Genomic DNA, 26957 nt, shown 5'->3' on the forward strand with positions numbered 1-26957 from the left:
ATGTCTGTCATTACAACTGGATTGGATCGTGACAGGAAACGTTTTATGTTCCAATATGTTCCCAAACACGATAAGGGTTAGGCCAGTCAACATTCACAAGAATCATAACAAAAACAGATGACGATCGAATATCAGATTACATGATAGTTACGAAAATTCTCTTGAAGTAAATGAGCAATATTTGTAATTTTTTTTTTTAGTATTATGTGGTGTTTGTTTATTGAATTTATCATTTTTTATTCCACTAATAAGAGAGTAAACTTTTTCGCAGGTTTGGACGTTCGTTTCGTGGTTACCTTCTAGCCTGAACGTTAAATCGATTTATATCCTTCCTTTCAGTGTCATAGGCAATCAGGCTGTAGTAAAATCTATATTTGCGGGAACATTTAATATTTCAATAATGACTGAGATTCGATTGAAACTTAGTGTTGTATCCAAAGTTCCTTGCTTATCAAAACAACTGTGAGATAATTATGAATAGACGTGACGTGTCAAAAGAAATGATCAGTGGCAATAACAATGGAGTCACCGCATAGCTTGTGGATCAGATCATCTCTATCACCTCGCCTCGGTGCAGGAAATGTGGTGTCATTTATACAGTCAGTTGGGTTCCTTGTTTCAATACATCTGCATAACAGAACCGTTTTTGCAATGTCCAACTCTATCTGATGATAATTATGATTGCGTTGAGGCAAAAATCTTACATTTAACATATTATCAAGTAAATAATTTCCATTTTAAATTAACTATCGCTAAAAAATTATGGAAGCTTGACTCTATAAACTGTCTTAAATCCGAGTTTGCAGATTATATTAGCAAATTCATATGGGTACAGTGACGTTTCCTGTTTGGGCATGTTACTATATAAATATAGTATTTTGTCATAAGCATTATGAATTATGATTTTTCCCTAATTATCATTCGTAATCAGTGCTCGGTCCCTTCGTATTTACTTACGCGTTACACTTATCAGTATCTGTTATCTCATTATGTGGCGTTTCCTTCACTTGTTCTCGGATAACACGCCTTATCGCACGTGTAATCTGCCATGTTTCAAAATCTACTTCTTTATACTAAAGCTAACCAAGTTATATACGAATCTTGCTCGAAATTACATCCCGCAAAAGTTTATAAAAACCTGTTCTATAGTGACCCTCATGTGTGTGTTCACCTCATATCCGTCCGTGCAGACACGGCACGGGGACCCTGTTTAAACTATGCAGTGATAATATTGTGCTGAATAAGCAAGCATTGTTATTCGCAATAGCAGCCGAGTAAGATGACCTTAACGCTCGAGCGCGTGGCCATGAGAACTCCTGAAGGTTGCGTGTGTTTGTAGGTATATTCGACTGATACCTCACCTCAGTTGGACTTCTAATGTTAAACATTCAATCTGACGAATCGTCTCGCCCGCCCGCTTATAAACCTATAAAGTCAAAAAAGCAAATTGTGTTAAAAGATCGCTTCAAATTTCTTTATTCATTTCAGCATAAACGGGTCTGTGGGCGTCAAACAAATCAACCTAGAAACTTTACCGATCGCATCGTTGTGTGAGTGCCGAGCCAATAGGTCGACCAACCAGTCGACCAGACGGTCTCCCCCCCGTATCTCCTCCGTCTGCTCCCCCTCTCCTCCCGTACTCCCTCCATTGCGCCAGCCAGTCATCGTTTGGTCGTTGATTCGTTTGTACGTGTCGCGCTGTGACAAAGAAATTCTTTACGTCTCTGTTCATTTTGTGCTCACTTTAAATTTATTTCTAGTCAAGTGAGTACGCGTCATATGTTGTGTTCCTTCCTTGCGAAGTAAAAAGTTAAAATTCTATTAAGTTTGTATTTTATTATTGTAAAATATCGTAAAACTTACTACCGCTTTGTCTTGTTACAGGTACCTACTTGGAACTGGGTGTGAGCCCAGATACGGTGTAGTTTTATGTAATCGTATTAATACTTTTGAAGCGTATGATGTCAAGTGGAATTTTGTGAAGTATCTTGTTATGTTGTGTGCCCTTCACGGATTGAATTAAGTGTTTCAAATTTTTCCGAAGAAAAGTGAAGTGTTTGCTGCGCAAGTTACTTTATCATTGTTATGCTCAGCCAACAAGTGACCAGTGTTCTCATTTAGTGGATTGTAAACTTTTTGGATTTCAAACATTCCCATGGCAACTGTAAGTAGACATTTTATAACCTTTCTTAACATTTAGGTAAACTGTTAGTAATTTATATACAGTGCGTTTGAATTCATTTAAGTTTAGGACTGTTGTTTGAATTTACAGTTGTTTAATTTTAAACAGGTCCACGGCGATTTTAAGTTAGTTCGTTCGTTAATTAATTGCATTAATACTGAAATTAAATTTGTAAATGAAATAAAACTTTATTTTTTTTAGTAAAAATTGAATTTACATACAAATAATAAAATGAGGAATTTGCAATATGTTGAAACGAAATTAGATTACAAAACGATGAAAAGTTGCCAATAATATCTGAATTAAAGAGCATATATTGCAACATTGGCCTTTATAACGCTTATCTATCTATTTATTTATACATATCACACACATTGTAAATTCTTGAGCAAGGTTATTGTCCAATGAGAACTTTGAATCGTTAATAAATGAACGCCATCTTAAATTGGCTGCCGAGACATCGTATACAAGTTCGATACATTCAAATCCAAATTTGATTTAATAAAATTTCTCGGTTTTGTGTTTCATTTTTGAATTTTTGTTTTAATCGCTGCTGAGTTTTCTTCTTTTTCTTCAAGATCTGTTTTATGAATTGAATTGATACTAGATATAAGATAGGAACATTATAAAATGATGTAGCTTTCTTTGAGTAATGAGTTGATTTGAGATTTGGAAAAAGTTATGACAATAGATTTATTCTTTTTCAGTCAATGTTACGTTATTCAAAATTGCAAGAGATTTACCGCGGACTCTGGATTGTTTTTCAAAAATATATTTTTTTGAAATAGTCCATTAATAAGTTTATGATAAAGGGCATTATATTTATGGCATTAAGTTCGATTCTCACATGTTGTTTGTTGTAGGGCTTTTTCATCCACGTCATTGACATTCCATTATAAACTCCCTCCGATACTATTGCGCATGCGTCATCTTGGATTAGGAGAAGCGAGAGAGTGAGTGCTTTTGTGTTAACTCTACATTTTCACAATGAAAAATGTAGACACATTTAACGAGTTTTATCTACTTTTTTTATTTATTTTTAAATTACGGAATTGTTTGTGTTTTAAAATTAGTTTATGCTAGAAATAATTACCATTTGCAAAAATTATTACTGCTGGTTGTTTAATCATTTTCTTTTGTTGTTTTTAAGTTTTTACCTGAAATCCATTATAAGTCGATTCTTAATGTGCTATGGCTTTTGTTAAAGGTTAAACTCGTTTTGTTAATATGCCGTTAACAGATAAAATTAACTGTAAAAATGTTTGTAAACTGTTTATTATGTTAATAAAGCAGAAGAAACAATCGACAAGACCTTTTGAATATTATTTTAATGAGATGACGCTTACATGATATTTTTAAGCCTTTATTGCTCTAGGGATGTGCATATTGTGAATAATGACACAATTTATCTGGCAATTGTAGAGACTAACAAGAGGGTATTTTTTCCGCGGTTTTGTTAATATGTTGTACGTGTATTGTGACTTCAAATCGAATAAAATTTGTATTATTCCCACAAACTGGCACAGTGTAGGCGGGGCTTTTGGTATTATTAACACTTTCCATGTCACTACGATTTGTTCGTGCGAAAGTGAACCCTCGAGACGAGACACTGAACGTATTAAATTCGTTACAAATTATGAGCCAATATATTTTTAAGATATGTCGTAGCTACTTAGAGAATTATTTTTATAGAGCGATAAACTTTTTTGGTTCAAAGCAGCAAAAAGATGTTATTAGGTATTTAAACATAGAAAAAGACGGTAAATTTCGACAAGGATTTTATAGTACTTTCTGACACTGAAGGGATTGTTGTAACTTAGTTTTTATTTATACCCACTGGGCCAAATTGACGCGACTTGGCCTTTAATAATGTATAGTGTATTAACATTTTACAAGCGTTTGATGGTCGACGCGATGTCACGTGCGGCAGCATGTGTGCTCGTGTTTTGTGCTCGGAACAATCGAAGTGGGCCGGGTTTGTTCAATTGGCACATTGTTAACGCTAACTATCCACTTACCTTCGGCTTTTATGATTATAGCTATGTGGGGATTTAAACTAGCTCATTATATATATCGCTAAAGCTTGGATTCTTCAGAAATACATTATTTGATAGTAACAAAGCAAATTTTCATTGTTAAGGTTTGTTTACTTTTTAACTTGTTAGCAGTTCAGTAGCTACCATCGCAGCGATCACCGAGTACTAACAGTGAATTGAAATATAATTTTTAAGTCTAATTTACGAACAAGTTGTGACGAATGCGGTGTTTTATTAATTTTTATTAAAATCAAATACATTTCGAAAGTCGACACTAACGATTCGAATAGCGTGTTGCGCGCGCGAACTAGTAGCGAGTAGAGAGGCGCGCTACGCGTCAAGTGGGTCAAGGCGCGAGTTTCCTACCGGCGCTGCGCTGACGTCGCCATGAGGAAGCCGACACAGCCTCGAATTACCTCTATTGAGATCGCGTTTATATCCAATTGCTATTGCTACTCATGAACACTAATGTTCCGACTGATAATATCCTGTGCAAGGTTATAAGGGTGCTTGAAACATCTGTTGTCAGTCTTGAATGTATTAAAGATATGGGGTGGTCGATGTTGCCATACATCGGGCGAAAATTTAAATCCAACGAATTTTTTAACGTTAATATCCATAACAATTTATACGTCAAAATAAATGGAGATTTTTAGAATTTTTATTTAGTCTATTATTACTTGATTAGACGAAAGACTTATTGTATTCAATCTTTATTTGTGACTAGACCCAGTTTTAAATACGTGTTGAAAGTGTTCCACATGATAGCCATTATCTGTTAGAAATTTAGGCCAAGGATGTCATCGACTTATGTTTTCAATTTCTATAATTATTGTTTTGAAATTTGCTAAACAGGTAGCCTAATGGAGTAGTAAATTCAAGTCATTGACTCTTTTTCAGATAATCAGTCGTAAACTTTTTCTATCGATAACTTTAGTTCAATATATGTTCTACTTTTATGCCAAATTTCATCAACATCCGTTCAGCCGTTCCGGAGATACCTTCAAACAAATATCCATCCATCTAAAATTGAATTATTTAATAATAAAGATGAGGTAAAATAGACGGACAAAGAAGTTGGTGAAACACTTTTATAAAGGTAGCGGTTATTTCTGTAATGCCCTACTCAACCTTGTAATACACCGTCAAATACTTAGATCTTATAAATGTTTCCGTCCGTTTTCTCTGTCATCCTTTCGTATAAGCGATCCTAGAGATAGATTTAATTAGTTCGTTGACACAATTCGCAATCACGAAATATAAACAAACAAGCTTATCTCTCATAGATAAGGTGTAGTTGCACTGAATGTGAGCCCCGCTCCACTTAGATACACTATCACCGAACTTATGATAAAACTCCTTTCCACTTTCCCTCGACAACCAAAACAATGATACTATCTTCAGTTTACAAGAAGTTAACTGAATCTTTACTATGACCACCGTTGAATACAATTACTCCTTAGAGATAATATGACAGGCAGAGATCATAGATTTCTGTATACTTTAACACATGAATAATCCATTAGGCGAGCACGACCTTCAGTAATGAAGTATATGAAGAAGAGAGAGAGTCCATTAAATTATGTAACTACGTTACAAACGAGGGAGAGGCCACTTGAATCGGTATGATAAAGAAGTGATCGGTACCCATAGATATCTCTAAAAAGTTTCTAGCTGATGATCGTATTCCATAGCTTGGCAAATACGTAACACTTATAAGAGTGTCTACCATAACGTCCACGAGCTTGGCGGAGGGAATCACCTACAGCAATGGGCCTCAATGACACTGCAATCAGTTAACTATTCCCATGTGTAAGTTTTATCAAGACTAGTGATGTAACGGAAGTGTCTTACCGGAACCAGAAACGGAAACAGATGTCAAAAATAAATTTTAGCAGAAACGGAAACGGATGCGGAAACAGAAGTGTAAATAATAATAAAAAACATATTTACAAAAATATTTTTTTCCATAAAAACAGTTTGTATTCGTTTTTAATTTATTAAGGCATTGGATATCGGTGTCCTTTAGCCTTCAATGTATGTATTTTTACTAGTGATGCAACGGATGTCTGTTTCCGTTTCCGCAAGTGCGGAAGTTCCGCATGCGTTTCAACATCCGTTTCTGCTTCTGTTTCCGCTACTTTTATAACGGAGATAAAACGGAACTTTACGACGGCTGAGAGATCCAAATGCGCGGCGCGAGACGCGCAGTCCGTGCGCGGCCTTTCGGCACTTGTCGCATTTGTTTGTTTACGTACTTTTTCGTGAATTTAAGCGCGTAATATTTTATGCTGCTGTTTGAAACAATCAGTTTCTCTTGCTGGAGTAAACTGTCTAGTTGTTGTCCATATAAAATTTGACAACTGGCAAAATGTGACTATTTCATACTTACGAGTTATTAAATGTACTTTTGAATAAGTGATAACCATGTAATATATCATCATCATTATTATCATCAGCTCACTATACATCCCCACTGAGGGGCTCGGAGCCTACCCCAAATTAGGGGTGACTAGGCCATAGTCAACCACACAGGCCCAGAGCGGGTTGACTTCACACATACATATGTATCATTGAATTTTTACTCAGATATGTGCAGGCAGCATCACTATGTTTTCCTTCACCGTAAGAACGTCTGATAAATGTACATATGTAAATCGAAAATCGAAAAACACATTGGTACATGGCGGGTTTCGAACCCAGGACCTGCAGATTGCAAGTCAAGTGCCACGAGCCACCGACGCCTAATAATTATATCTTTTTCTAATCTAGATTTGGTGTATTTGATACTTAACACATTCACTGTTTACAAAATAAAAAAAAAAGGTAACAGCTGGGAGCCAAAACTTTTTATGGTGAATTTTTATTTAGTATCTGGGAATGTTTGAACATATAGATAAATTAATAATGTTATTATAATTATTTCAATAAAAAAACACATTTTTTGCATTTGAGCGCTAGGGATCATCATTTTAAGCGCTAGGGATAGCAATGGTTTAGTTCACTAATATCTAGATATTTGTTCCACGATCGCATTTCTGTGTACTAATATGTTGCAAGATTTTGACAAAGTCAAGTTTTTCATCAAATTCCAGAATATTGAGTAAAACATGTAAGGATACTAATCAAAACCAGCTTTTATCTTCTCGGTTCAAGATCTTGTAACATTTCATACACACCCACACATACACACACGTATACACACACACATACAGGCCATACATATAATTAAAAAATATACATACATAACATAAAGTTCAGACTTAGCTTCATGTAATACAAGATACTTGTATGTTAGTCTCCGTACGAACGTTGTATTAATCACTATAACACTGTAAGAATGAAACTAATACTCTTTTTCGTTAGTTGACTATATTGCCAGAGTGGCCACACAAAGCAACATAGACTCGCTTCAAACGCCGACGGCTTACTGGCTACTACAAAGTGAACGGGCCCCTCGCTCGGATCCGAGTGGTCAGCAGTGATTGTATTAATAAAGAAATATATTTGTAAAATGGTTTTAATATTTAAAAGCCTCGTTTTTCAACACGTATTTTAACTTATTGCAGCACAGTAAAAATACATACATTGAAGGCTAAAGGACACCGATATCCAATGCCTTAATAAATTAAAAACGAATACAAACTGTTTTTACCAAAAAAAAAAATTGTACATAAATATGTTTTTTTTCATATTATTTACACTTCTGTTTCCGCATCCGTTTCCGTTTCCGTTTCTGCTAAAATTTATTTTTGACTTCTGTTTCCGTTTCTGGTTCCGCTAAGACACTTCCGTTGCATCACTAATTTTTACTGCGCTGCAATAAGTTAAAATACGCGTTTTTTTTAATTTATTTTCAGGAAACAAAATTACACTATTTACAAATTAAAGTTCGACAAACCACTCGTGTTGACAAACGACAAATATATTTCTAACTATATAATGATGATGATATATTACATGGTTATCACTTATTCAAAAGTACATTTAATAATTCGTAAGTATGAAATAGTCACATTTTGCCAGTTGCCAAATTTTATATGGACAACAACTAGACAGTTTACTCCAGCAAGAGAAACTGATTGTTTCAAATAGCAGCAGAAAATATTACGCGCTTAAATTCACAAAATAGTACGTAAACAAACAAATGCGACAAGTGCCGAAAGGCCGCGCACGGACTGCCCGTCTCTTGCCGCGCATTTGGATCTCTCAGCCGTCGTAAAGTTCCGTTTTATCTCCGTTATAAAAGTTGCGGAAGCAGAAGCAGAAACGGATGTTGAAAAGCACGCGGAACTTCCGCACTTGCGGAAACGGAAACAGACATCCGTTGCATCACTAATCAAGACCCAATGCGATATGCCCCCCGTCGTCCTTGCATAAAGGGAATCACTAAACTATTCGTCAAGCTGTAGTATTTCAAGTTTGTGCCCATCTGATTTAAAGACAACACAAGACGTGTCATTGCGCGACATCCGCCTAACATTGACTTTCACATCGGCACCGCGCTGACGTAACCGTACGATTAGCTAAATGTTGCTCGTTGTCGCTTTCACCACTTTCACCATACATTTCCGCGTTGCTCTGAGCTTAGCTGACATCGTTAGCTATCGTTTCTTAATATTATTCGCTTACATTTCAACTTCAGACCGATCACGCGAGTGATTTGACACAAATGCGCGTGACCATACCGGTTTAGAATAACTACATATGTATGTGTAAAATTAAACTGTGTGGAACTTTATACTTTAACAAATATATTCGATAACTATGTAACACACACGCGACGACACTATGTATTTAATTATTATATACCTAGACATATATGCGAGTTTAAAGTCAAAGTATATTATCACGATTAAGGATTTAATAGTAAACTCTACGATCTATTTCACGTAATAGCTCTGCTCGTTTGATTAGTATTGTAGTAAAATAGTAATGTAACCTTGAAAATTAACTATTAGAGCGAGTTATTAATAATTTTAATTATCCGTATGATGTTGAGGTCATAGTAGTTGTTGACATGCTAACTATCTATGTAATTACGTAGTAAATCTTACTTTATTTATAATGACATAGCGAGCAAAATATGCCAAATGTTATCAAATAACTGATAACCCTTGCGCGTACGCTTCCGATGCAAAGCCAACAACAACATTGTTGTTAAACGAACGCGATTTTGTTTTAATTAATTGTGTTACGAATATACGAAAACAATAAGCTAATTTAATTAAAAGATAAAATTTAATCGTTAAATAAAAATTTTAATCGTTGAAAGTGTTATTTTCACGCATTCACACAAATAGATGATAAAAAATAACGATTACTCTTGATTGTTTAAAAATAACCTCTATAATACTTTCCACTTAAATGCTATCATTCGCAAATTATTTGCCTTTTCCCATTGTAATATCATTTCTTTTTATGGATCAAGTCAATGTGCAGTCATATTAGTATGAAATATAGATCATAAAAGCAGTTTATAAGTAAATATATTTAACATTAGCTAGAGTAGGTCTTAGGGATCGGCGCGACATTGGCCCGGTGACCCACTACAATGTTTTGCTCGCTTCCACACTTGTTAACTAAACTTTATCATATCATAGCGGACCTCTGCGAGATCAAGGTCATTGACAGAATACTAATGTTTTAATGTACTAATTTTTTTTCGGTGAAAACCCAGGATTATGTTAAAAAAAATTGTTGCGCAACAGTTACGATTCGGTACGTTATTTATGTAAAACAGACGATGCTCAGATTTAAACTAAGTAGCACAAATTAAAACTAACTCTACATCTGATGATGGATTAGCAACCAAGGTTTTTCATCATTAAAGGTATCATTTTAAATCTTGAACCAATTTTTATTTGATATACAAATGTCAAATCTGTCGTTTAAAATTTCGCATAAGTTCTCATATTTTTTGAGAGAGGAATGTGACAGGGGTCAATTTTAGGCTTATCTGATGTAACTGTAAACCGGTCCGGTGTGTGAGTTGGCGAAATTATTCGCTTATAAACAGCTATTGACCCACTGACACACAAACACAGGCTGTGGAAGGCGAACGAGTCGCTTGCGTGTCTCGACCGACTCGCGCTTCGATAACGGTTCCAGTTACTTTCGTATAAGACGTTCTTTTTTTTTCTTTTTAAACCTATCGAGTAAGAAACGTACTCTGTTGTGTGTAACGTTGATTTCGTAATGCATATTACCTGCACGAAATGAAATTTAAAAAAGTTATTAAATGATTTTAATTGGTTTATTTATCTTCCTGTTTCATGTTACTGGACTCGATTTACATTTTATTATGCGATAAATTACACATACATACGTATAAATTTAATTTCAAATGAAAAATGAATGTCAATTTCATTATATCCTGAAGTTATCGACATCTTGTTTCTACGAAGGATTTGTTAATGAAGAAAAATAAAAGGTGTATTTTAGTATGAAACATACGGACGAGTTAGATATGTCAGTGCAGGTGAATGTTGGAGACATTCCAAGCACGCGGGATCTGGTTGTTACAGTTTAATATAGAAGCAGCGCGTCCTGATAATACGACCCATTTGAGTTACAACAAACGTATGTACATCGTATAATCTACGAGATGTTTCCTCGAAAATTGCTATTTATATATTCATATAGAAAATTATACAAATAATATTTACATTAAGCGCTTGCCTTGCTTCCTTTATATGCTGCTTTGTGTGCGTTTTTGGCATTGTTTAATAATAATAAATCAGTCGTATGTCATTTTTTTATATTTCTTTTATAACTATTTTGCATGATCTTTCCAAGTTATTAGTTATACTAAGTTAGATTTTACTAAAATTATCAAATAATATGTTTAACATTTAAATCCAACCTTGACATGAACAAGTATCTGGCATTATCTTTGACCTCGTGTTTTTACGGGGCTTTGCAAGGCTCGTGATGCGTTTGTAAGGTTACCTTTAATACAAATAACCTGTTTGTTTGTAACCATAGTGTTCTTATTCAAAATTCCTGGGTACAATTTCCAGTTAACATAAATGTTTATACGTTCGATTATTGTGCACAGCTGGGTTGCAAGTTGCGTTATTCCTGTGTTTATTACTGTATGCGTTTTTTTAAACAATTCTATATAATGAGATAAGTATGTATAAAATTGTAAAATATACAGAAACATACGTCGCTGTAAATGTTTACATAGCTCCGTACGTAATACACAATCAAAACGTCACCCGCTATTTATAGCAGTAACTAAGCGATAAATTTGCGATCTCGATTCGTGATAGCAGTATTAACAGAAAAGCAGGAAACGTGGTAAATCAGACATACATCGCGATCTGTAAATAATGTTGGTTTAAAAATAGAGGGCGCTAGTTACAACGGGTAAAAAATAGAACGAAATATGTGGGCCAGAGGCGCGCCCGCGCATCTTTCTGATATCATCTGAATAGCTCGCAACTCGCATTGTATCGTAGACTATATTAATTGTTTACATATGTGTTGCATACTGCATGTTTTGATCAATTATATTAAGAATTTAATTATTATAACCTTGGCAAACCGGTCCGACAAGCTTTGTAATTAATTTTATTTTAAAACTTGATAACCTTTTGAGATAGACGAGGTTTGTTTTTTCTAAATATGAAATAAAAATGTTAAATGCTCTAAACGTTAATTATAAAGTATATTAACTAAGAAAAGATACTTTTGTTCTAGTTAAGTCAGAATTGGGTTTATAAAAGTAAAATAAGGCAGTAAAACTGTTCACGCGGCAAATATTCAACAAGTTTATAGACGTGATAATAATAAAACAAGTTGTTTCCCCGCCTCGTTTGCAGACTTATACAGATCTTTAAATTGTTGTTTACTACCAAAAGCCCTTCTTCCTTAGCACTCGTTCCTCTTAAATCTACTACCAAATTGTTCACAAAACCCAACCAAATGGTATTAAATGTATTCTTTGTGTGTAAAAAATACATAGCTTTATCAAGAATTATCAGTAAGTAATGTTTATTTACTTGTGATGTTACCTGTAGACTGTAGAATATGCATCAAAGTCAGATAAATCTTAGAAATAGGACAGATAGTTGATCCGATCCGATCCGAAAGTCGACCACCAGAAAGTGCAGTATAAAACAGTTTATTTACATAGCGACATTGCCTTCAATTGTTTTGCCAACTAAACAATGACATCGTTGTGTTTCAGTTAATTTTCAAAGCATATCATTAATTGTAATCTAATTAATTTTGTCTTTTCCAAACGTGTGAATCCATATTCTTTCTCGTTTCAAGGCAACGGTTATGGAATGTATCAGTCGATTAGCCTCAACGGAAAGTGAAAGCGTCTACATTCATCTGTTGCGTTGCTTTAAAAAGTCGATATTCTAGTAAGTACATACGAGTGTTAATTTTGTTCTGTACGAGTCGGCGCGACGCCAACCTCTTCGATCATCTGCTTCAGGCCCACGTACTGACGCACAATATTAATTAATTTGTATATATATTTATGTGCTATTATCATATTATTTTCGAAAAAATTAAATACAATAATTCACTCACCAGACATAAATGAATAGGAAGAGTTGTGTGATGTCTTTGTATGACCATTGTTACGTTAAAAAAAAAAACATAAGTGAATATATCGCGGTATACAAATACAAGTTATACAAACGCACTAGTTTTAGCATTTTTTTCTAATCTTTGCTATGCTCGTTGAAATACATGATATTTATTTACTTTGTCTGCTATGTAGAGAGATGCGTCACAAGTGTTTGGAACATGTCCACACGTGGAAATTGTTGGCACACGTCACGTGCTATCACATTTGCCAATGTGCTATAAAAAAATTAGCAACTTTACCGCGTCATATAGTGTAGTCAAGTAAGGCGCGGTAATGTTAGTTAACAACTAGATTTAGGTACGTATAATAGACGAAAAGTTAGGTAGTTAAAGTGTAGGTATAATTAATTTAGAGTTAAAAATAATATTTTTAGGATTATTTATTTTTTACTTATGGTGCAGGAAGTTCTAAACTTTATCTATATATAAAAAACAACCAAATATAAAAACAGAATGCAACGTACTTTTAAAACATAATGTACGTTATTAATATTGTAAATATTAATTATCTCAAAGACACAACATATCGACGTAATTGTGAACAGGGGAAATCAGTTTTAATTTATCTAACGCACAGTTTTCCCGGTTCGAATTTGTTTAGTTAATCAATTATATTCACCCCATATAGTTTTACGGGGTGACAGAGGGGTAAATTTCATAATTTTCATTCCCTCTCTATTCACCCCTGTTTGGAGACACTACGACGTGCTCTAAACGGGGCAGTAGGTATTAGGGGAATAGAGCCTGCGCATAGCTGCCTAGTAAAATTAATGGGTTTGAAAATTGCGACACTGTATGTGCCTATAAATTATTACTCTATTTAAATGCACAACACTATCAATAATGTTTATTATAATCTAATCACTGGATTAAACTTTACAATTTTTGAGTCATACTTAATGATAAAGTCTACGTACGATTTTTCAACTCCAGTAAAGACGGCGATTGGCTTTTACCTCAATTGCGAATTTTCAAGATAGTCATCAGTTAAAAATATGTACGTTTTCTTTTAAATTTAACAATTATTTACATACGTATCCTGTAAATCAATATACATATATTATATAATTTAGAGTATTATTTATCTTTCAATAATTCGAGGTCTCGACATATTTCAAATGTATATAAACGAGGGGCCAATAAATAACGTTTTATTAAGACTGTGATAGTGGCTGGGCATCTGATTTACGATCGTGCGGTCGTAGTTTCGAAATCTTGCCGCTACGTACCAATGAACCAATGAATAACGAGGCGTGCCATCTCCTATCTCATAGCACTAACGCAAGATTTCATATTGTCAACGACAGGGCAGTGCAGTTTTAGATATGAACTAAATATAAATTGTTTTATTTAAAAGATATATAGTTAAAATATGTAACTATGGGTCAGACTGTCCAAAAGGATCTTCTGTGTAAGCTTATAAATACCAGAACATAACATTAGTGACCGAGTTTATTTTAAATTAACGTAAGGAAACGTAATTGTGTTTCGTGTTTATTAGCAAGAAATATGGTCACACGTATTCCGAAGAAGTCACTATAAGTTTTTCGAATCTATATATGTTTGACACATGTTATTCACCTTCTACGAAGTAATGACGCATGCCCCACAGGCGTAATATAAATACGCTGGAATAAGCACATTGATTTAACACCCGCACATCGTTTACATAAAATATTTGTCCACTTTCACTAAACTGAAACATTTACATACCAACTAGTTGTCGATCGCAATTCATATGCATTTATTTTCCTCGCTGGAATTTTTTTTCAATTTATTTCATCATACAATAACTTAGAATACTGATAAAAGCATAATTTATGATAATTTTCCCTCTATTTTTATCCTTAAAATAACGCGTCAATATGGAAATGAAAAAAAGAGTTGTAAAAAAAGCTAAATATAATTTTTTTTTATTGAATTGAAGTATTTCGAGAGTATGAATTGTTTGAAACAAAGTTAAACCAATTGAAGAGTTTTTAATTTCTGCTCAAATAACTTTTTTGGATGTTGTCTTTGATCGTGTCGATTTTACGAGTGCCGTGCCTCTACTCTTTAATTATTGATACGTTTCATCATTATTAACGTCATAATTTCTGTTCGAATTTAAAATTTTAATGTTGTGACGATCGAAGTTTCGTGTCCTTTTTTTAGTTTTAAATAACGTCCTCGACTTTCCTAGACCGCTTCTATGAATTTTATTAACCATGTCATTAAAATTTCTTCATAATATTGAAATTTCATTACGCGGAGTCAAGTTACGGTCAAACAAAAAGCGAAGAAGTTACGATTCACCTTGTTTCGCGCGCCGCGAGGTCATTGACCCGGCACAGCTGTGAGCTCTGTACGTAAATAGTGCACACATGTACACAAACGCTCCACTCGTTCGTGCGTCCGATGAAAAATTGGCTTTATCTTGCTTTCTACATAATGCACGAATGTTGTCGCAGTCAAGATCGATTTATGTTCGTATTAGATTGACTTTAATTCAATTTGATGATGAGTGACGACTATTTTTGTATACTTTAAAAGAAAAACCAGAACATAATTGTCATTTTTTTTAATTAAAACATCTTATCTAGGTAGAAACATTTATTTATTTAAACAGTATTTTATAAAACGGCACGTACGGAAAATTATCTTTACTTGAAATTAGTCAAGTGCCATATCGAATTTCATACACTCCGAAACAATGATTGTTTGATCGGTTATGGATTAAAAAAATTAAATTGTCTTAACTATCTTGACCCGAATAATCAAGACAATGCTCTTTTTTAATATATATCAAAAATATAAATAAACGTAGAGATAAATAAATAAAAACTCATTACATATTTTCAGTTGTTCTAAATAAAATATAACGGCAGACATTTACGTAACTGATATAACCCAACAGAATGTGTTATGCAAATTGTACTATTATGCGTTTTTTTTATACAACAATATCGTTTTACAAGTCAATTCATGTGATGTGCTGAATCGGTCGCGCCGGATGTGAATGTAGGCCAATGTCCATAACAGACTCATACGAAGTGCGTCAAAAAATGGACTTATTCATTGATGGATTACATTTTTTATGGCCAGTAACTTATTGTCTTGACATTGACCTTTATTAAAATTAGGTAACCACAATCTTGAGACAAAAGACGACAATGTAAGTCATGTAATAAGTTTTATGCCGCAGAATTGATAGGAAAAAAATGTTATTATGACATCGTCTAGCCTAAAATTACGATTTTAAAGAAGAAAAAGTGTATCAATCAATTAATCTTTGTAATCGAATCTTTTGAATTTTTTTAAAGCTTTTACTTCTTAATTTTTGTTTTATTTCTAAATCTTTACTTAGATCATGGAGGTATGATGCGACAAAGTAATACAACGTAGACAACTTAAGTTACCTGCTTGCCTGCGGCAGGATCTTTATAAATAGCTTGAAGGCAGGTGTTACTCGTATATCAGAGCCGCTTAGAAATACGTTTTCTATGCAACTATGCACTTAGATGATCGAATTTTTTACTTTGTAACGCCATTTTGCATACATAAATAATTATTTAACGACTTCAAAATAAATAATGTTTTCAAATCGACTATTTTTAGTATATTATATTATAACTGTCCTACTTGTGAATCTATTTTAATAATTATTTTTTTACGTCTTTAGGTTGGACTTTTATTTACACTTTTTATTTTATTTTCAGGTAGTGGAAATTATAAGCTGGGCGACATGAACGCATCGCCGCATAGTCACTCGCATCAAGCAGGGTAGCTCTTAAAAGGTAAGTAGACGTATTTCCGTTTTTCTTTTTTTGGCTTTAAAGATAATAGGGAAGACCCTAAGTTGAAATTAGACTCGTGAATGCTACACAAATTACATGTATACTTAAACACTCTGTTATACTTTAATACTCTATCTTATTTCTTACTCTTACTTATATTATTAATGCGAATTTAGATGGATAGATGGATTTAAGTTTGTTAGAAGATATCTTCAAAACGGCTAAACGGATATCGGTAAAATACATGTAGAACATAAGTTGAAATAACAGATGGGCTACTTAAAAAAAAATCACGAATGTAAAAGGTTGTACACGAATTAAAGACTATTCAAAATATTTTACATTATTTTGTTCTTTTAATATTTTCATATACCTATGAACCCGAGGATGGTTAAAAACAAAGTGCAGACGTGGCCCTGACCATACATTAAGTCTAAGTGGCGGGGAGGGTGTTCACGTAATCGAGGCTTGCCACCCCCTTGTTTATGTATTCACTCTCGCCTCTCACTATACCCAGGGGACTTGGGCTCGATACATAAGTTTTAATAACTAGCATACGATTCTTTTTAATAATATATTAAACTGGCAATACTAATATACTGTTCCAACGGTTTTCTAAACTAGCATAGCGTTGATGTTAGGTAAAACGGCTATCACTTATTTTTCTAATAGAGATTATTTAATACGATAGGAATCACATATATTAATTTAATAATGCACATTAAAGATACTAATTGTCTGCTTTAATTAGCATTATTTTAATTAGAGTTCGTGCTAGATTAAGTATTATTGTATAATATTATAGATAATAAGGCATTTTACTATAAAAGAATTTAGAGTTTGTGTAATAATTTTATTATTTAATAGCGACACATTTATTAATATTTTTTCTACATACATATATGCGTCATGTATGTTGCGAGGAATACGTGCAAGGTTAAACATATATCACTTCCCACACATCGGGAAGTTAATATCCCTTTTTATTATTTATGTCTTCAAAAGAATAATGAGTGAAAAAGTGTCAGAATATACCGATCCTTTTTTTTTGAATATTATTCCATAGTTAATATCAAATTTATTGAACATAACATATACGACTTAAATTATAATTATATGTAATATATTCACTTCACTATGTTTTTTATTTTTAACATGATTATGATCTGATAGTCATTATAAAAAGCCAGCTGGCATTTGACCCTTTTTATAGTACGTGTCACTTCGCGATATTTTTACTTATTTAAAAATAATACTGAATACCTTTTTTTCTTTAGTATCTATGTCATATATAAAATTTTGTAAATACTGACAACGTTGGAATGCAAAGATGCGTGATATTTGCATCTTATGTGCACGATGTCTATTTCACGACCCTACGAGTATAAATGACTCACGACATCGAAATAATACTTACGCATTCAGGGTCATTCGTCTCTGTATTTGCCTGCGAGTATCGGTGACGATGTCTCATTAAACTTTTATACAAAGTTTATTTATTTAAATACTTTAGAGCAAATCACAGATATTCCTTTTCAGTGCAAAACAAAAAGTGATGGCACAATAATTTGGAGTTGTTTCGGTAAATCTCGATATTATGCCACTTGTTGACGTCGCCTGGCACTATGTCAGCTTTTGTTTGGTATTTATTTACGCATCGCCACCGCCTGATAAATACCTATGTGTTTTCTTGGCAGTTCTCCCGAGCCGACACACTTTACGGTATATTTATACGATTAACCGGAAACAATCTTCTTCTACACTTGTAACATTTTCTTTATATGTTCTCTGATCACTAAGTCAACATGTTTGAATGTATTTTTTCGATTATATTTATTTCACTTTTACTATGTTTTAACAACATAATAGAATATTTAACTTAGGCTAAAATTTTGTTTCAAAAAAACACAATATTTAAACTTAAAGGAGTAACAACATATCTGTAAATATCAAATTTAATTTAATGTCAAGACTGACTGCAGCGTAGGTATGACGACGAAGTATGATTGGAGCCACGTGTCGTTGGCGCGGGCTCATCGGTCCCGGGAATGCAATCGATTGCCGTCGCCCCGGCGACAGCTTCCTCCGGCCGCGCTGCAGCCTAATACCTCCTCTCACTCACGTCTACTATGACATAGCTTTTAACTTTATTAATACCAAAATACAACCACGCTCCATTTGTTTATCGTGTCCTCTTTTTTTGTCTCTCTAACGGGGCGATTTTTTAATGGTCTTGCTTATTATGTCGTGTTTTTAGACGACGAAATTTTTAATTTTGCGCTAACATCTATCTTACTGTGTGCGCGCTGACGCGGCAGACGGGCGCGCGAGGGCGAAGTACGCTCAAGGACAACCAACGTATAACGACCCCGACTTCAAAACTTTACGCTCGATATGTACCGCTTTGTATTGTAGTTTGTTCAGCGGAAAAGTTTACTATGCTTAACGCAAACTCTTCGCTTATCACTGATGTATATTTAAACAGAATTTTTCTTATTCTTTTCAGACGGTGCGCATCCGAAGTGCAGATTATGGACTACGGTTTTAATAATGTATTCGAAGGGACGCGCCAGTATTTCATGGGGCTACCTAAACAGGCTCAGGCCGAGGGCAGCGGTCAGCCCGTCTGGCCGACGAGCGCGCCGCCGCCGGAAGAAGGAGCGCCTGCTCAGTCAGGAGCTCCCGCGCCGTCCTCGCGCCCTCCATCCGCCGCCGCCGCGCCGCCTTCCACTCCCGGGCCCACGGTGATCGCGCCACCGCCCCGCCCGCCCCGACCGCCCTCGGAGCCTATCGAACCCGAGCCCCACATCATTCACAAAGCGACTGTGATGCGCGAGGCAGCCGAGAAAAGACGGGAAATGCCAGATCCAGAAGACGAGGAAGAGCCGATGGGAGCGTTATCCCCGCCGTCGCATATCATTCGCAAGCCTACGCCTCGCACGCTGCCGTCCCCGGCGCCTGCGCCCGCCGCGCCCTGTCCGTCTCCGGCGCGACCGCCCTCAGCGGCGCCTCTCGCCCGGCCGACCTCGTCTGAACCGCAAATAGACCAACATGGGCAATATCGATCGTCAATCCAACGGGTTCAAACTCCAACGGCGAGGCCGCCGGATCAATATACACCGAGCAGACCGCCCGATCCTTATTCATCTTCACGCCCTCCAGAATCATTCGCCCGCTTCCCGTACGAACCGCCAGTACACGATGGCGGTCGAAATTCACACGGCCCGCCGGTAGCGTCGCCACAGCCGGTTCCCGCTCGACACAGTCCGACGACTTATGCGAGGCTGTCCAGCGTCATGCCACAGCATGCCGTAGCTCGTTTACGTGAGTCTGCCGTCCAGAGCCCACCGTCATCACGCTATTCTATGCAACCCGCTCAGGCTCCGCCGCCGCACAACGATCGTGTCCCACCGATACATCATCCGCAAGCGCCGCCTCCCACACAGAGGGTCACTGTTGAAGGACGTTCTGCTCAAGCTTACCTGCCTCCGGTTCATCGTCGTGAATCGTCTTTAACGCGTAGTTCTCATTACGATAGGCATCCATCGATACCGGCCCGGAAGTATGATCCTCAACAAGCATATCCAGGCTACAGACCCAGCCTTACAACCCAAAATCATCGAGTCGAGGCGCTTCCTCAGTACAAGCATAGCGGGTCAGAAGGTTTGAATACACATTTCGCAGCGAGACCTTCGGAGCGCGCGCAGACTCAACCGATGGGCAATGAGCCCACGCGAATACAGCCGCGAATTGATTTTCATGGGAAAAGTAGATCTGTCGATACTAGACCGAGTTACCATTATCCCTCACCGTCGACATCTCACGTAAGATATGCGCCTAGTGCGCCAGTACCGACCATTCAGCATAACGCTTCACTCCAACCGAGGACATCATATCGAGGCGCGGCCGTCGCTAAAACAAGCTACAATTATTCGCCAGTGAATCAAGTTCAGAGTTCACCCTCTCGGTCTTCAATAAAGGCTGGATATAGTAATCAACAAACAAGAATGACGGTTTCCGTCACTTCTATAGTGAATGAATTGAACCAGACTAAAAAAAGAGAGTCCCCTCTTGATTTGTCCGTAAAAACTGTTAAAAACTCAGCAGACTCTTCTACGACTCAAGATGATGCAATTGATTCGGCATCTTATGAAAGTAAATCGCTTCCTTTGCAACCGCGTCCTACTTCCAGTAGTCGCCAAGTACCGTCTTTACCGGGCTATATTGTATCTCATAAAGTTGATTTTGCACCTGACTTTAATCAATATAGAGATAGAAATACGAATCATAATTGCGCAACTCCTCCACAACCAGTGCGCTACAATGGAACTTACGAGACTGCAAGACCTGCTGCCGAGAGAATATCGTATCCTGTAGAATCTCGCCACCACCATTACGCCGATCGTAGTAAATATAATGGTCCCGTTCAGCCTAGAACAGATTATGTTCCTAGAATAGACCTCACAAGATCAGTTGCCGATGAAAGACAAACGGAAAGAGTTCGAGAAGATCCCCAAATTGTAATGGAAGAACGAAAACGTCCAGCTGGACCTATTGTAAGCAACATTCCGGAAAAATTAGTGAGATATGAAACATGGACTTCAGACAGTCGGATAGAACGTATGAGCCAATCGGCACGTGAACAACATGAGCTAATGAGTCGACCTGTATACAGTTACAGTAGTCATAAAAGATTTGAGGCTTATCAAAATGATCAAAAAAGAGTAACAGCATCAAACATGTATCGTGATCATCACCCTCACACAACTCAAAGACACAGTCGCACCGTCTATCCAGAAAAACTTAATCGCGATATTAGTGATTATCAAGCTCACTACCACGATAGAGTTCCGACTAGTAGCCGTCATGTAATACAGAAAATTCCGAGCCATAAAGATGTACACCCTCAACATTTAGATGTGCAAAACGGTCCTGCAAATAAGAGCGTTTTGAGTATATTAAGAAATAGTTTAGAGACTAAACAAACGGGATACGTCGAAACGACAAGACCTATTCGACAGATATCAGATGTAATTGTCCTTGATGACGTAGACGATTCTGTTATAGAAATTACCGATTTAACTAAAGATGGTGAACAGGAACCGACGAATAAAAATAATCCGAAAATGCAATCTAATCAAAATAATCCCATACTTGGTCATCATATTCAAATGCCAAAGGCTGTAGACTCTTTCGCCCGTGATTCTGTTTATCAAAAATGTGAAAACTCTCAACCAAAAAGTAAATCACCTGAAAATGATGTCGCGGCTAGAATCCGTACTAAAGCGGAATTAAAAGTAATGCCTCCATCTCAAGATAGCAATCAAAAACAAGACAAATCTTCTGATTCTGATTCCGAAAAGGTGAAAATACTTCCCAAGTCTCAGAAACAACATCTTTTTAATCAGATAAGAGAAGACAACTTACGATTAGAGTCGGTAATAAAAAATGAAAAACCAACTGATGAATTTATTTCAGAAGTAAAAGCAGAACCTATGAATATAGACGAGATAGAAAAGGATGCAGTAGCTTCAATTAAGTCGGAAAATATTTTAGGGAGCTTAGAACCTGAAAATTTAATACCTGTAGACCAGTCATCACCTGAAGATTTAGACTGGGCTAGTGCTTGTGATAGTTTCATGGAGCAACTCAAAACAGGATGTTTGAAGAAAAAAAATAATAGAAAACGAAATGATACTCTAGATCATGAAACTGAAGTGAAAATCCCAAAAGTAGTAAAACTCGGAACAGAAGAAAACAGCTCAGACAAAACAGAAATAATTTCCACGACTGTAATTGAAATTAAGCAAGAACCTATTGATGAGGATGAAAAAATAGAAACTGAAACTAGTATTGTAACTGAGCATGAAGAACTTCTCACTGAAATTCCGAATGAAATTGAAAATCATGAAAGTGTCGAAAATAAAGATAAAAAAGATGATGCGAAAACTCAGAAATCAAAAACACAAGGGAAAAATAAAACAAAACTAGAAAAAAAAGATGCCTTACCAACCTCTTCTGCAACACCCGTAAAAAACGATAGCTTCCCAACAAAAACGGTAATAAAAGAAGAAATGGATTCAACAGATGAAGATGAACCATTGATAAAAAGTAAAATAATGAAAGAAAAAGTCCAGAGAGAACTTAAATACCAAATGTTAAAGGATTTATCAGAAAAATCTGTGTATGTGAAGCTGGAGTGTTGCGATGAACAAGTCAGTGTTAATAGTAGAAAATCTACAGAAACCATATCAAAAGATAAAGTGGAAAAACCAGCTAAGGGAAAGACTAATAGGCTCATATCCAAAACAAAAGGCAAAACATCGATTGCTGAAAGTAAAAATGAGAAACGAAATGATATTTCTAGTTCCGATAGTGACGATGATGTGAGCGTTGCGAGTAGACTTCGAGTGCGTAAAGTAAATAAAAGTGACGACAACAAAAATGAAATAGCGAACAAAACTCCCACTAAGTCATCTCCATCAAAGAAATTAGATACGAGCAGTGCGAGCAATAGTTCAACACCAATTCGTAAACCTGGTTTTGGAGATGGCTCTAATTTTCATCCTGGATGGGAAGACGAACTTTACAAATACAAAAGATCTCTTCGCATGCCTACGAGGCTTATAGCTATTCCTCGGGGACGATCGGGAGAGCCATTTGCTAAAGGCTCAGCCAATTTATTTACGCGGGGTTCGACTTCACTTCCAGACTTAGATCCTGTCCCATTGTCACCCGCTCCGTCATCCTCTCAATCGGCGGCGACGGATGATCTATATGGTAGACGCCCTGATAAAATGAATTTGGATAGTGATTTAGATTCAAATTCGAGTTGTTCCGCACCTAATCGCCTCCAATACGACTCGGAAGCTTCAACATCTACTGTTTTCTCTGCTTGTAAAGTCAAAAAGAAGTCTAGCTCAATTGTCGATGTTCTCATACAAAAATATGGAAAAAAGGAAGAAACGAAGAAAAAATCCAAAGACAAAGATGAAAAAAATGCTAAGATTATGCAAAAAAATTCAAATGTGTCAGAATTACTACCAACCCCAGGTTTAGGTCTAGTGAAAAATGGCAGCAAAGGCAACCTTAGTGCAAAGAAAGAAAAACTAATGGAAGATATATTTTATTTGGGAGCATTCAGAAAAGAAACTGTTACTGCATTTCGAAATGCCTTTATTAAGAACACCGATGGATTACTTGGTACTACGGAGGAATTTACGCCGATGGTATTACAAACTAGAACAAGAACCGAAAGTCGTGTGCTGAAACAACGAGCTACAATAAAAGAAGTGTTCGGAGATGAGAGACCGGCCTCAGCGCCGCCGACCTCATGCAGGCAAGAAGAAGTAGCCGAGCCGCAACAAGAAAAGATCGTCGAAGTTAAAAAAGAATCTGAACCTAAACCAAAATTTAAACCAAGGAAAATAGCGAAAGAAAAGATGAAACGGAGATCTAGCTCAATACGAGATGGCTTGAGAAGTACTAAGTCTCTGAAACGAAATGACGCTAAAGGTCGTTTGCTACGGTTAAAAAAGAGGAATAATTTGATGAAAACATTCAATGCTAAACGTAAAGAATCCACCTCTAATAAAGTTAAGAAAGAGAAAAGTCCAACGCCGGAAAACAAAGACAACGCAAAAGAAGAGAATAGTACTCCCGAAACTGCAGAGACGAACACAAAGCGAAGATTTAAACGTTTATTTGGAAGAAGAAAATTTAGTTCCGGATTTGATTATATTCGGAAAAAGAAGAAAATGATAAGAAAAGATGACAATAATTGTAACAAAATACGTCGGCCGGCACCGAAACCGAGTCCAGAGTCCGTCCATGATATACAGAAGGAGATTAAAAGTTGGTTTATTAATAAAAGTATTGGAGAAACACACCTGCATAGAGCCGCCAGACTTGGCTTCACTGTAAGTTTACGTCATTATTTATCTTTAAATGTTACAAAGTAAAGTTTTGCGGTACTACATAGAGTTGTTACTACAGGATTGCGTCGCATACTGCTTGGAGAAAATGGAGGCGGATCCGTCGGCTAAGGACAACGCGGGCTTCACGCCGCTGCATGTGGCCGCGGCCAGGGGACACGTGCGCATTGCGCGCCTGCTGCTGCAATACGGCGCCAACGTGTCCGCCGCCGCACAGGGGGGCATTAGGTAAATATCATTCGTCGTCATTAAATTGGATTAAATAATGATACCGATAATTTAAAAAAAAAATATTTTTAGACCATTACACGAGGCGTCTGAGAACTGTCATGTGGAAGTGATCCGGCTGCTCTTGTCTTACGGCGCGGACCCGCTGCTTGGCACGTACGCCGGGCAGACGCCGGGCGAGCTGGCGGAGGGAGGCGCCGCGCTGCTGCTGCGCCTGCACGTCGCCGATGTACAGGGGCAAGCGCAGGAACCCTGGCGTTTCCCACCACCCACTGAACCCATCGGTGAGTTAAGAATTATTCATCCCTTTGTCTTTTGTGAAAGAAAAAGAAATTGATGTTGCTTGGAACTCGACTATAATATGGCAAACGCTAAGGTTAATTTTACTCCCAATGACCTTATTATCTAATTAGCTGTTCACTACAACATACTCTCTGTCATATTTTATGATACAAGAGTCAACATACTTCATCTATGCTTCTAAATAGTACTAATAATTATATGTGTGCAATCGTCAGACTGCGAGGAGCTGGGTTGTGACCCGCTGCAATCGCCGCCGCCCGCGACTCCGCCGCCGCCCGCCGACACCACCATGGAGATACAGACGACAGACGCGCCGCTGCCACCCTTCTACAGCCTGCGCTCTGCTACCGGACAGCCTGTGGACGGCCTCTGGTGTCTGCTGCAAGACATCGCCAATGTCTTACAGGTGACCACTTTTGACAACCATATCAAGCAGTTTTTTTTTTACTTTTTTTATTATAAATAAGTAACAATCAAATGCTTACGCTGCTATCTGAATGTATTGATATAAAATCTACCCACTATATCAGTCAGTTTGAGAGTTCAAACTACTATTAAAATAAAATATCAACTAATACTACTTTATAAAATTCCAGATAAAATCAAAAGATAGTCTGCTGAAACAAATACACTGCGGTTCCGGATCTCCGAAGGAGTTACTACGCGAGATTCGAACCCAGGAATTCTTGGAGAGGGCGCAGTGCCACCAACTGCTCTGCGCCGGGGAGAAGGTCAACGTGAGAGCCTCCAAAGTGGCCCTCATCAGGGTTACCGACAAGCTTCGACAGCTCCTCAAAATAGAGACTGTACTCGTTAGCTGATATTAGATAAATGTCGCTTAATTGTGTTCATAGCGTGCATTATTTTAGACTCAATAAATTTAAATTTAATAATTAAACACAAGCTATAAATATTAAGTGTTGTCTATAACTTAATCGGTTGTTAAAATAAACATTAAAAGAATCAAATGAAATAACACGACACAGAAGAAACAGCAAACTTTATAAGAAAGAAAACAATAATCAAGTTTGCCATTAGACAATAAAATTACATACAAGAATCATATATTTTATAGATTAATGTGCTTTTTATGTAGTTATTTTGTTGTATGAACATGCATAATACAAACCATTTTAAATATAACAATAATTCCACAAGATCTTGAAACCGACCTGATTTGACTGATATATTGTAATGAACAAGGTTATACCTCTCGTAGGTAAACAAACAAAGAATATTCGATTTATGAGACTGTATAATTTAAGGCAGCCAATATTGTATTCATGTTACTTCGCTTTGAGTGTGAGAGAGGTTGTATTTACTCTCAAATTCTATGTAAATACTGTATATAATGTTATTGTAAATAGTTTAAATCTCGCTTATGTATGATATTATTATGGGTGCTATTTAATGTTGGTGTATGGGTTAGTTAGTTGTTAGTTAAAGTGCATCAGCACGATAATGTAATTACTAAATTAAATTAATGAGATATAGTTACCATAATGTTATATAAGTGTTTAGCATAATTTGATCTGTGTGTGCAATAGGAGATGTGGGTAGATGAATTTTTTTGTGTAACAGAGATGGCCGGCACAGGATTGGAATGGTAACTTGAGAGTCAATCAATAACCTAACCCAATAACTATATTCATTACTGTTACTCGATTATTTCATGATATAAATTGATTGCATACTTTTCACATAATATCATTTGACTGTCAGGTACACCACAAGTACTCTTGTATTTGACATACGTTTAGGAGTTGCTGCACTTAATTTGCAATATTCATCAATATAACGGTGTTAAAATATTAAGATCTCACATTTTCTGATACAGAAATTAGTGCGAGACATTAATTCAATTCTAAATGCAATTCTGTGTGTATAA

General features: G+C 36.3%; 1 protein-coding gene across 1 annotated transcript; it reads left to right on the plus strand.

Annotated features, from left to right (window-relative positions):
- Positions 1–1679: 1679 nt before the first annotated feature.
- Positions 1680–26129, plus strand: LOC106720736. The gene is made up of 8 exons (XM_014515489.2): positions 1680–1764; positions 1885–2164; positions 16527–16604; positions 19111–24523; positions 24600–24766; positions 24839–25050; positions 25285–25475; positions 25666–26129. The coding sequence occupies exons 4-8, from the start codon at positions 19136–19138 to the stop codon at positions 25888–25890; spliced, it is 6183 nt and encodes a 2060-aa protein (XP_014370975.2). The 5' UTR covers positions 1680–1764; positions 1885–2164; positions 16527–16604; positions 19111–19135; the 3' UTR covers positions 25891–26129.
- The last annotated feature ends 828 nt before the right edge of the window (positions 26130–26957 follow it).

This window comes from Papilio machaon, chromosome 8, assembly GCF_912999745.1.
Source record: "Papilio machaon chromosome 8, ilPapMach1.1, whole genome shotgun sequence".
Classification (NCBI taxonomy): domain Eukaryota; kingdom Metazoa; phylum Arthropoda; class Insecta; order Lepidoptera; family Papilionidae; genus Papilio; species Papilio machaon.

What these genes read in the sequence shown, in the direction of transcription:
- LOC106720736 (XM_014515489.2), top strand. Translation starts at nt 19,136, where the DNA reads ATGGACTACGGTTTTAATAATGTATTCGAAGGGACGCGCCAGTATTTC. An exon ending in GCCGCACAGGGGGGCATTAG is followed by an intron (nt 24,767 to 24,838) that starts GTAAATATCATT and finishes AAATATTTTTAG; the next exon opens with ACCATTACACGAGGCGTCTG. An exon ending in ACCACCCACTGAACCCATCG is followed by an intron (nt 25,051 to 25,284) that starts GTGAGTTAAGAA and finishes TGCAATCGTCAG; the next exon opens with ACTGCGAGGAGCTGGGTTGT.